We start from the raw sequence: 12,697 nt of genomic DNA, 5'->3' as shown, positions 1-12,697 counted from the left end.
CAAACTGTATCAGCACAGAGCCCGACGCGGGGCTTGAACCCACCAATTGTGAGATGATGAGCCCTCCAGGCACCCCATGGATAAGTCTTAAATGCGTGTTTCCAAGTAGGAGAAGCCAGGACTCACGGGCTACTATTTTAAGAGTCCATTCACGTGACATTCTGGGGAAGGATAAACTAAAGGACAGAGCGGATTGGTGGTCACTCCAGAGCAGAAGGGCTGCTCTCTGGGGTGTTCAGCTGGTGGATGTGTGACCCCATGTGCTTGTCAACCCACACACAGGCTGCCCCTCACGAAGGAGGGGAACTAAGGTGTGTGATTGAAACACACACACACACACACACACACACACACACACACACACACACAGATTTTGAGTAATTGCGTTGAGGAGAAAAGGAGCTTTGGAAGACAGTGTTTTGACTGAAAACAGGCTGCAGCACATAAACACCGCTCTCAGTCCAGCCGCTTCACTCTGGAGGTGTTTTACACGGTACTGAGGCTGAGCGGCCGGTACATGGATGTGCGAGCTGGGTTTCTCACCGGACAGGAGTTCCAGACGAGCAGGGAAGGCTGGAATGGACCTGGGATACGGGATGACCCAGACGCTCATCAGTATGGGCACGTGCAACCTCTCCATGCACCAGTGCGCGCGTGTGCGCGTGCGTCCATGCGGCTCTGTACACACGCATGTACCGACCGCCCGCCCTGTGAAGGCCTAGAGGCTGTGACACCCCCAAAGCCACCAGCACACCGTATGCCCAGGCTCTGGTTTCTGACAGGATTTTCCGGGAGAAGGAAGCGGGCTTCTTGGAGAAATGGCTCTCCTGGGGCTGGAGCAGGGAAAACAGAGGGTGAGGTGTGGGGCTTCCTGTAGCGCCAGGAAGTAGACAAGCGCTCGGAGCTAGAGGACAGGGCACGTCGAGGGGCCGCAGGGCCAACCGAGAGAGCCCCACTGGCCAAAGCTGCCGCGGTTTGGGCGGCAAAACGAACAAAGCAGTACTGGATTATAACCCAGGAAGGTAAGCTGATTATTTGCGTGTCCGTAAGGTCATAAAGAAACGGTGGAATAAACAAATGCGGGAGAAGAGACAGGTCTTCGTACCGGAGGATTCCCAACAGGGTCTGTGGATCCCTGCCTCCAGGAAGTGGAGCGTCATCTGCCCCCAGACCCGACTGTGACGGTGGACTGGACTCGGTGATGTGCGTCCAAGCAGAAGAGGAGGGGTGTAAGAGGTGTGATTAGACTGAAACGTCAGAACCTTTCTTGCTGATTTTCAGTGTTTTCTTTTGTTACTGTTCCTTAAACTACAATAGTGGTGATTGATGTTATTTGTGTTGTTTTAATAATTTGTTCCAGAAACTGTATTGATGATAGTAATAAGAGTATGAACTCTGAACGCTAATGAAGTATTTAAATGTGGAATGGAATTCAGTTACAGAACCACATGAATGTTGGTGTTACCATTTATTTACAGATCAATATTCTCAGGGCTGCTATTAACAAGCTAGTGTGCGATGGACCCAATGGGTCGAAGTTTCTTGGGCCAGAAAGAATCGCACAGTTACAGGACAGCGCTCGTCAGAAACTTCTAGGGTAAGTTGTCCACCTTAGAAAAGGTGTTAAATATGCAAAGCTGTCCCAGCTGTCGGGAGAAAGGCTAGCTTTAGTTTGCACTCTTCATTTTTTTACGTAACCATATTTTTCTGTGAACTTCATGCTGAGGTTGAACATACATAAGGTGCGTGGGCCGTCTCAGGGTATTTGCCCAGGGGAGCGACGCCCAAATCAGAAACGATTCTAGAAAACGTGAAAAGTGCTCCTGAAACCAAAAGAAATCCCCCTAGAATGTACACGGGAAGGTGCGGAATATCACCACGATGCCAGATGCTGCTTGCCCTCCACAGGACACTGCCTCGGGCAAGGAAGGGCCAGTGCCTGGTGTCCCTGTTACCTCACAGCCACTGTTGGCAAGGGTGACCTCGTCCTGACCGGCAGTCCAGTGATCGTAGCGCATTCGTACAGTTGTGCCAGCCTCCCCACGGCTCAGTGGTACAGCATTTCTGTCCTCCCCGGAAGTTCACTCGTAAACAGTTTAAAACTGGATTGGGGTGGGGGCGCCTGAGCGGCTCAGTCGGTTAAGTGTCCGACCTCGGCTCAGGTGATGGTCTCATACTTCACAGGTTCGAACCCTGTGTGGGGCTCTATGCTGACAGCTCAGAGCCTGGAGCCTGCTTCGGATTCTGTGTCTCCCCGTCTCTCTGTCCCTCCCCTGCTTGCGCTCTCAAAAACAAATAAATATTAAAAAAATTTTTTTTAAACTGAATTAGGGTGATTGTTGCACAGCTCTGTAAATTTACTAAGATTATGGAATTACAGACTTAAAATTGATGAATTCTGTAGTAAATAAATTATATCTCAACAAAGCTGTTTTAAAAAACATAAGTTGTTTTTTGCCCATCTGTAAAGCACGTCTGTTCCCACCCTTGGCCGCCACTGATCTGCGCTCGGTCTCTGAAAACCTTACGTGCTTGGAATCGGGTTTTTTTTTTCCTTTTTAATCTGGCTTTCTTCACTTAGCATAACAGGTTTGCGATTCATCCGTGTCATAACACGTTTGTTCTTTTCTGTTGCTGGGTGATGCTCCATTGTGTATGCGCCACACTCTGTGTTCAGCAGCGGGTGAGATGCGTGGATTGTTCCCAGTATTGGGCTCTGTTGAACAGCGCGGCCGCGAAGGGTCGTGTAAAGTCTTCAGGTGAACATTTATCTTCAGCTCTCGGGTAGACGTCTAGGAGTGCCGTTGGTACGCTGTGTGGTGAGTCTGTGTTAACTTTTTAAGGACCGGCCAGATGGTTTTCCACAGTGACTACTGTGTTACGTTCCCGCCAGCAGCGCATGTTCCAGTTTCTCCACGTCCTCGCCAGCGCTCGGCACTGTCCGGATACTTCTTTATGGTCGACAGTCCGGTGGGGGTATGGTGGTAGCTCGTTGTGGTTCTGATTGGTGTCTCCTCAGTGACTAATAATACAGAGCATTTGTCCATATCCTCATTAACCAGGTTTATATTTTTTGGTGAAATATCTGTTCAAATCTTTTACCCAGTTTTTAAATCGAGTTGTCTTGTTTGTGAGTTTCAGAAATTCTTTATAAATTTTAGCTGAAAGTTTCTTCACAGATATGTAATTTGCAGATATTTTCCTGGTATTTTGTCTTTTCATTTTATTTTTTTTTTTTAATTTTTTTTAACGTTTATTTATTTTTGAGACAGAGAGAGACAGAGCATGAATAGGGGAGGGTCAGAGAGAGGGAGACACAGAATCTGAAACAGGCTCCAGGCTCTGAGCTGTCAGCACAGAGCCCGACGCGGGGCTCGAACTCACAGACCGCGAGATCATGACCTGAGCTGAAGTCGGCCGCCCAACCGACTGAGCCACCCAGGCGCCCCTGTCTTTTCATTTTCTTAATGGCATCTTCTGAAAAATACAAGTTCTTAGTTTTGATGACGTCTGCTTTATCTTTTTTTTAAAAAATGGATTATGCTTTTGGTGTTGTTATATCTGAAAAATCTTTGCTAAGCCCAAAGTCATAGAAGTTCTGTTCTCTATTTTCCTCTCTTATATTTACTTGGTGTATTTAGGTTTTGAGTCTGTTTTGAGATGACACTTGTGTAGTATGGCATGAGGTGCAAGAGTCTAAGTTCATTTTGTCATAGCTGAACATCCGTTCGTTATAACCACATTGGCTGGAAAGCTCTACTTTCCCTACTGAATTGCCTTGGCACCTGTCAAAAATCAGTTGGCCACAAATGTTGTAAAGGTTTGTGTCCGGACTTCCTGTTTCTTTTTGCTTATGTCTGTCGTACGCCAATATGGCATCGTCTTGATTGCCAAAGCTTGAAATTGGGTAACGTTAGTCTTCCTATTTTGTTCTTGTTTTTCAGAATTATGCTTACTGTTCTAAATTTTTTTCTTAATGTTTATTTACTCTTGAAGGAGAGAGAGAGAGAGAGAGAGAGAGAGAGAGAGAGAGAGAGAATGTGAGTGGGGGAGGGGCAGAGAGAGGGAGACAGAATCCGAAGCAGGCTCCAGGCTCCGAGCTGTCAGCACAGAGCCCGATGGCGGGGCTTGAACTCACGATCTGTGAGATCATGACCTGAGTGAAGTTGGTTGCCCCGCTGACTGAGCCACTCAGGTGCCCCTATGCTTAACTATTCTAGATCGTTTTTTTTTCCATATATGTTTTATTCATTTGTTTAAAAAAATTTTTTTAATGATTTATTTTTGAGAGAGACAGAGACAGAATGTGAGTGGGTTAAGGGGCAGAGAGAGGGAGACACAGAATCCGAGGCAGGCCCCAGGCTCCGAGCTGTCAGCACAGTGCCCAACGTGGGGCTCGAACCCACAAACTGTGAGATCATGACCTGAGCCGAAGTCGGATGCTCAGCTGACTGAGCCACCCAGGCGCCCCAGTGTTTTAGTGTTTGGGTTGCTATTGTGAATGAAATCATTTTACTTTTGTTTTTGGGTTGTTCGTTGCTAAAAATGAAGAATTGATTTTTACGTATTGATTTTATCTTGTGACTCTGTAAAAGCCATTAGTATAGTAGTTTTTGTAGATTCTTCAGGTTTTCTCTCTCACATACAGGGTTGTATTTACAAGCAAAGACAGATTTTCTTCTTCCTTACTGACCTGTTATGCTCCGATTTTTTTTCTTGTTTTATTATATTGGCCATTGCAATGCTGAATGGAAGTGGTAAGGCAGACAGCTTTGTCTTCTTAGTCCGGTTTTAGGGAGAAGGCATTTAGTCATCCACTGTTAATGTGTGATGTTAGCTGTCGGGTTTTCATAAAGGCTCTTTTATCAGGTTGAAAAAGATCCTTTCTGTTCCTCGTGGGCTGAGGGCTGTTATTAGGAAAGGAGGTGCATTTTCCCAAGTATTTTTTTCTGTCTATGAGGTAAGCATGGCTTTTTTTTTTCTTTTCATTCAGTTTACATGGTATATTGTATTAATTGGTTTTTGGATGTTAAAGCCAGCCTTGCATTTCTGTTTTGAATTCCACTTGGTATATAATCCTTTTCATAGATTCGTAGATTGGTTGCAACATGTTTTTATTAAGGATTTTCTCACCTGTGTTCGTGAGGGTTGTTTCTTTGTAGTTTACTTGTGATATCTTTGTCTGATTTGGTGTCAGGGTAAAACTGGACTCTAAGAATGTGTTGGGAAGTGTTCCCTGCTGCTCTTGTCTGTGAGTGTTTGTGTGAGATTGGTATTATTTCTTCCTTAAATATTTGACAGAATTTTCCAATGAGGCCATCTGAGCGTGGACTTTCCTTTGTGGGGAAATTTTAAGTTACTAATTCAATTTCTTATATTTTAGGTGTATTCAGATTTTTCTATTTTTTTTAAGTCAGTTTTGGTAATTTGTGTCTTTTAGGAATTTGTTCATTTAAAAAAATGTTTATTTTTGAGAGAGAGAGAGCATGGCAAGCAGGGGAGGGCAGAGAGAGGAAGAGAGAGAACCCCAGGCCCTGCACCTTCAGCACGGAGCCCGATGCTTGGCTTGATCTCATGAACCATGAGGTCATGACCTGAGCTGGAAACAAGAGTCAGATGCTCAACTGACTGAGCCACCCAGGCATCCCTGGAATTTGTTCATTTATTTTTATTTTTATTTATTATTTTTTAAAATTTATATCCAAGTTAGCATACAGTACAATAATGATTTTAGGAGTAGAATACAGTGAGTCATCCCCTACATATAACACCCCGTGCTCAACCCCACAAGTGTTCTCCTCATTGCCCCTTGTCCATTTAGCCCATGCCCCCACCTGCCTCCCCTCCAGCAACCCTTAGTTCTCTATATTTTAAAGAGTCCCTTCTGTTTTGTCTCCCTCCCTGTTTTTATATTATTTTTGCTTCCCTTCCCTTATGTTCATCTGTTCTGTGTCTTAAAGTCCTCATATGAGTGAAGTCATATGATATGTGTCTTTCTCTGACTAATTTCACTTAGCTTAATACCTTCCAGTTCCATCCACGTAGTTGCAAATGGCAAGATTTCATTCTTTTTGATTGCCGAGTAATACTCCATTGTATGTATATACCACATCTTCTTTATCCATTCATCTGTTCATGGACATTTTGGCTCTTTCCATACTTTGTCTATTGTCGATAGGGCTGCTATAAGCATGGGGGTGCATGTGCCCCTTTGAAACAGCACACCTGTATCCTTTGGGTAAATAACTAGTAGCACAATTGCTGGGTTGTAGGGTAGTACTATTTTGAATTTTTTGAGGAACCGCCATACTGTTTTCCAGAGTGACTGCACCAGCTTGCATTCCCACCAGCAGTACCAAAGGGTTCCCCTTTCTCTGCATCTTTGCCCAAAATCTGTTGTTGCCTGAGTTGTTAATATTAGCCATCCTTACTGGTGTGGGGTGATATCTCATTGTGGTTTTGATTTGTATTTCCCTGATGATGAGTGATGTTGAGTGTTTTGTCATGTGTCTCTTGGCCATCTGGATGTCTTCTTTGGAAAAGTGTCTATATTCATGTCTTTTGCCCTTTTCTTCCCTGGATTATTGGTTTTTTGGGTGTTGAGTTTGATAAGTTCTTTACAGATTTTGGATACTAACTTTTTATGTGATATGTCATTTGTAAATATCTTCTCATGGAATTTGTTCATTTAAATTGACTTATTTATTGGCGTAAAATTGTTCAGAATCTTTTTATAATCCTTTTATTTTCTGTACAGTTGATAGTTGTGTCCCCTCTTTTGTTTATGATTTTGATAATGTGTGCCTCCTTTTTTTTTTTTTTTTCTTGGTTAACTCAGCTAAAGTTTACCAATTTTGTCAGTCTTTTCAATTTCACTGATTTTTTTTCCTCCTAGTGTTAATGTTTTTTCCTGTTTGTCGATGTTCACTCTTAAAATTATTAGTCCTTTACTTCTGATTACTTTGGATTTAATTTGCTCTTTTTCTAGTTGTACAACCTAGAACCTTTGAGTATTGTTTTGAGACCTTTCTTTTCTGTCACAGGCATTTAAAGCTGTATGTCCCCTCTGTCACTGTTTTAGCTGCATCCCATATTTTCTGATCTATTTTAATTTTCACTCTTTTCAAAATATGCTCTCGTTTTCCTTGTGATGTATTCTTTGACCAAATGGGTAATTGTTTATAAGTATATTAATATTCAGATATTTGGGGATATTTTCCAACTTTCCTTACATTGTTGATGTATAATTTATTTCTGTGTAGGCAGTATACATACTTTCAATGATTTCCATATTTAAAAAAATTACTTTAATGTTTATTTTTCAGAGAGACAGAGTGTAAGTGGGAGAGGGGCAGAGAGAGAGGGAGACACAGAATCTGAAGCAGGTCCCAGACTCTGAACTGTCAGCACAGAGCCCAGTGCGGGGCTTGAACTCATGAACTGTGAGATCATGACCTAAGCTGAAGTTAGACACTTAACCGACTGAGCCACCCAGGTGCCCCATGAATGATTTCCATATTTTAAAATTTATTGAGACTTGTTTTATGGCTTAGCATGGATATAGTCTTTCCTGGGAAGTGTTCCGTCATCACTTGAAAATTTCAATGTGTACCTGCTCTTGTGGGGTGGAAGCCTCAGTTGATGTTGGTTAGATCAAGCTGGTGAGTTGTGGCAGCCATCAAGTGTCTATCCTTGCTGATTTTCTCACTAGTTCTATGAATATTCAAAGTGGGCTATTGAAATTTCTAGAATTATTGAATTATTTCTTCTCTCAAGTCTGTCAGCTTTTCTTTTATGTTTTTGGGGCTATATTGTTTGATATGTATACATTCGTAATTGTTGCCTTTTCAGAATGTGCCAGTCCTTTGTCATTATGAAATAAATCTCTCTCTCTAGGAAGAGTTGTTGTCTTCTTCTTTTTTAAAAAATTTCTTTTAAAGAGAGAGAGAATGTGTGCATGTCTGCGAGTAGGAGAGGGGTGGTGGGAGGGTGGGGAGGGACTCTCAAGCAGGCTGCATGCCCAGGGCAGAGCCTGTTGTGGGCTTGATCCCACGACCCTGGGATTGTGACCTGAGCTGAAATCAAGAGTTGGACTGAGCCATTCAGGTGCCCCAAGAGTTGTGTCTTAAAGTCTGTCAGATATTAATGTAGCTACTCTACCAGTCTGGTTTCTGTTTGCATGCACATCCTTTTCTGTCCTTTTACTTATAATCTATTTGCATCTTGGAATTTCTTCAAATGTTTTTTTTCTATGCCTTCCCTCATTCCCTAGGGCTCCTGTCTCACCTGTGTCTGTACACTTGGTGTTGTCTTGCTGCGCTCTGAGTCTCTGGGCGTTCGTTTTTCAATCTTTTTTCTCTCTGTTCTTCAGAGTAGTTAATTTCTATTGATTTGTCCTTCAGTTTCCTGCTTCTTTATCCTGACATCTCAGACCTGCACATGCGGGTCTGCTGTAAGGGATCTTCCATTTTAGTTCTTGTACTTTTGAACTCTAGAATTTCTTTTTGGGTTTTTCTGTTTTTGATTTTTTTGTTTTTGATTTTTATTGCAATTCTCTTTGAGTCATTGTCATCATATTTCCACGTATTTGTGAAAACGTGGTTTGCTTTAATTCTTCGTACGTACTTAGCGTGGTTGCTTTGAGGTCCTGTGTGCTAAACCCACGTTTGGGCCCACTCACCTTCTTTTGGCTGCTCATTTTTCCTGAGTATGGGTCACACATTCCTGTTTCTGGCAAAATGTCTCAGTTTTTGGCTGAGAATTGGTCATTTTAGACGGTGCAGGGTAGCAGGATAGGGTATTCATCCCGCAGGCTTCCGCAGGATACGTTCCCCTCTGTGTCGTGAGGCCACTGATGCCTGGGTTCTCTTTTTGTTTTTGTGTTCGCTGTCCTTTTTATTTTTCAGCCTGGCTTACTAGGAGTTGTCCTTGTGCCTGCACTGCTTAGTGCTGAGCCAGCGAGGGGTCAGAAGTTGTGCTTAGTTACCTAAGCCTTTAAGCTCCTGCCCTTTGCCGGTAGACGTATGTGTGGTTTGGGTGGTGCATCCACGGTTCGGGAGGTTTTGAACTCTTCCCCAGCTTTTATGTTTTCCCAGGGCCTTCCTGTGCGCCACCTCCCAGTGGCCCGGGGCCGCGTGCCCGGCTCAGGGCCTCCATGGACTTTGCCTGCACGTGTGTGCAGCCTCCCCGCCGCCCCCCGGGTGTGTGTGTGCGTCTGGCCCTCTGGTACTCTCACTCCAGGCTCTCCCTCTTGGGCTTCCACGTGGTCTGTCGGTCTGCTCTGGCCCCCAGCAGGACTGTGACCGAAGGCCAGCGGAGCTGTGGGCTTTCTCTACGTGTTGCCTGTCAGGTGGACAGTTTATGCTGACAGTGTTGCCACACAGGAGGGTCTTTCACCCCCTGCACCAAATCAGGGAAGCTCAGTCTGGCAGCGGAGATGCTGGTTCTCGTGGCCAGTCTGTCCCTGGCAACGCTTGGGTCCTAGGCTGCGCTGCTGGGGGCTATGGGCGGTGGCTGGGAGAAGCTGGCCCCACAGTTCACCTGAAGTCCGCGGTTTCTCATGAATCGGTGCTTCTCAGCTTGTTTGCTTTTCATTAATTTCCAGAGCTTTTGCATGTTTGGGGTGGGGTTTTTTTTTGACAATTTTGTCAAATTTCATAGTTGTTTCAGGTGGCAAGAAGATTTCCAGACCTCTTTATTCTGTCGTTGCTAGAAGTCTCTAGCTCTCTGCCTTTTTAAGCCGGTGGCATTCCCAGCTTGTCACAGGTGTCTAGAGTAGAGGACAGAAAATAACCCTGTTCCATCCCGTGACGCAGTGATGTGTGGTGACGGGGCACCTCCACTTGTGGGTGAGGGACGGGGAGAACGAGGGTTGGTCTTAACCCCTGCTTTGCTCCATTTCGTGCCTGGTTTTGAACGTACAGTAGATTTAAATGTCTGCTGGTTGTAAGTATGTAAATCTCGACCTTTAAAAAACTTATTGTAGTGGGGCGCCTGGGTGGCGCAGTCGGTTAAGCGTCCGACTTCAGCCAGGTCACGATCTCGCGGTCCGTGAGTTCGAGCCCCGCGTCGGGCTCTGGGCTGATGGCTCAGAGCCTGGAGCCTGTTTCCGATTCTGTGTCTCCCTCTCTCTCTGCCCCTCCCCCATTCATGCTCTGTCTCTCTCTGTCCCAAAAATAAATAAATAAACGTTGAAAAAAAAAAAAACTTATTGTAGTTATAATTCTGGATTTCAATCTTTGTTTCAGTCCTAGTTACTGACTTTCTGGTTTTCAGTTACTGAGTATAATTAAGATGATTTATTTCTTTTTTAAATTGTAGTTTGTTCTGTCAGTCGAAACCAAGACAGAGAATTGTCCCTACGTGGCATGAAAAGCCATACGAATGGAATCAGGTGGGTGAGAAATCGAGCGCCGTGCGAGCCACCTGCCCGGGAGTGATGGGCTTGGGGGAGTGAGGGGCCCAGAGCAGGGGCTGTGGAGGGTCCGGAGAGAGTAGAAAGGGACAGGCGATGAGGACGGTTCTGTTGAGTCATGGGGTAGCGTCACAGAGCAGACCGGCGGTCTCTGGGTGGCGTGCCCTCTGTGATGCCCAGGCCGACTGTCCTATAACTTGGGATAAAGCCGGGAGGAACATCTGGATCAGCTGTCAGGGCGCATCGGTGTTGCCTCCGTGTGCTCGGGCTGACAGCGTGCCACACACGGGGTGGCTTAAACAGCAGACGTTTATTTTCTCATAGTTCCCGGAGGCCGGAAGTCAGAGGTCAGGGCACCAGCACAGCCGGGTTCTGGTGAGAACCCCTTTCCTCGCTTGCAGGCCCGTGCCCCTATCCTGTGTCCTCACGTGGTGGAGAGCGTCGCCCTTATGTCTCTTCTGAGAAGGGCTCTGATCCCGTCGTGGGGGCCCCACCCTTGTGACCTCATGGAACCCCATTCACCTCCCCAAAGCCCTACCTCCAGACACCATCGCACTGGGGATTTGAACTTCAACATTAGGGATTTGGGGCACACAGTTCAGTCCATAGCAGTTGGGAAATAGGGCAGGGCCCATCCGGGGCACCTTGACTTTGACCATGTATAATGTTTATGAAATAAAATAAAATTGGACTTGAGGGGAAGGAACTAAGGGAGGGGTTTGCAGCTTGACTCCTAGAGCCAAGGGCGTCTTTGTGAATGAACCTGCTGCAACATGAGCCACGAGATGCCCCTGCAGGTGGTGCTTCCCGTCCTCAGTCGGCACGAGACTTTCTTCCTCCCCTGGGCACCGACCCGTGTCCCTCTTCAGAGCCCTCAGGACCGGGCCTGGAGCCAGCTCCCTGACAGGAGGGGACAGGAGGTGCGCTGGCCACCTCTCCTGCAGACTCTGTTGGGAGACTTCATCTGAGAGCAGAATTTTACTTTGAGGTTGACGTGCTTTAGAAAATGTACATACTTAGAAGCCGATAGCGGAGCCGCAGTTCGTGTGTACGTGGGGAGGAGCGTGTGGAGCTTTGGGTGAAGTCACTGGGTTACTGCAAGTGGCTCGTCAGACGCGCGGCATTGAGCGCTGTGAGAGACGGGAGGTGTTCTGGAATACGCCGGGAGACCAGAAGACTACTTTCTGCTGTCTTACGTGTCCGTGCATGTGTGTGTGTCCTTTTGATGATTCGTTTTACTTCCTTTACTTGATGTCTCGCAGGCCCGTCTTCTGGAAAGGTCTGACCGGTCCTTTTGTCTGTCCCCTCAGGTGGATCCGAAGCTGGTCATGGAGCAGGCTGACCGGGAGAGCGCCCGAGGGAAGAACACCTTTCTCTACCAGCTTCACAAACTGATTGTTCTCAGTGCCTAGGCGTGCCGGCGGGCCGTGCCCGGTTCCTCCCGAAGGAACCAGATCGGCCACGGAGCGGTGGATTAAAGGCTCCAGCTGTAGACTGACTTCTCTGTATCTGAGCATTACGGTCTTTGCCCACTGCATCCGAAAGGTCTTCCCCATCCTGGTTCCTCTTCTCTGTGGGTGGTGGCTGGAGAGTGGTATTTCTGTTCTGGTGGGAAGGATTGGAAAGTCTAGTCTTTTCCAGAAACAGAAAAATCACTGTGTTAAAGATTCTGGGATAACACCGTTCTGAAAGAAAGCATTATTTGGAAAAAGAGCTATATTTTGCTTTGAATTTATTAAGGTAAACAGAAATAGGCGATCTTACATGTAAGGTTCCAGAATGTGCTAGTATGTTCTATCTTGTTACAGTGATTTAAACCTGGGGTACAGGCAGAACCACGAACCCCAAACCCCGCAACAGGGAGCTGCGTGTTTCTTACAACTGTGTGGCATTTTCTAATTTTCTGTGAGGAAAAATATTTAATTTTGATAAAACTAACTTCAGTTTTGTATATTTTAGATTTTTACTTACGTTACAATTCGGAGTCCAAATTTTGGAAATCAGAGAGATTACCTGGCAACTAGTATTATCTGTGTTAAAGAATAAAAAAGCATGAGACCAAGTTTCTGTTTCTGACAGTTTTTAGTCAGAGGAGATTCAAATGTATTTCATTCTAAAACCTCTGAATTTAGAAAACCGGGAGAGGAGTAAGGGCTTCTCTGTGAAAACCGATTCCTGTCGGTCAGGGTTGCATCAGAGGAGCAGTCGCTGCAAAGACGGCGGCAAGGGGTCCCCGGTGGCCTCACACGGATGTCAGAGGCGCTGATGGGAGGAGGGTCCGCG

General features: G+C 45.7%; 1 protein-coding gene across 1 annotated transcript in view; it reads left to right on the top strand.

Annotated features, from left to right (window-relative positions):
• TDRD9 (tudor domain containing 9) overlaps positions 1–12,468 on the top strand; it is a 118,389-nt gene extending 105,921 nt beyond the window's left edge. The window contains exons 34-36 of the mRNA XM_047080087.1: positions 1,479–1,597; positions 10,321–10,393; positions 11,725–12,468. Coding sequence (XP_046936043.1) covers positions 1,479–1,597; positions 10,321–10,393; positions 11,725–11,826 — 294 coding nt within the window. The 3' untranslated portion in view covers positions 11,827–12,468. The remainder of the gene's footprint in view (positions 1–1,478; positions 1,598–10,320; positions 10,394–11,724) is intronic.
• Positions 12,469–12,697: the final 229 nt, after the last annotated feature.

This window comes from Lynx rufus, unplaced genomic scaffold (assembly GCF_022079265.1).
Source record: "Lynx rufus isolate CCGP_SWC_20201006 ecotype Redwood Valley unplaced genomic scaffold, mLynRuf1.p SCAF_17, whole genome shotgun sequence".
Classification (NCBI taxonomy): Eukaryota; Metazoa; Chordata; class Mammalia; order Carnivora; family Felidae; genus Lynx; species Lynx rufus.
This window is presented reverse-complemented; position numbering and strand designations above follow the sequence as displayed.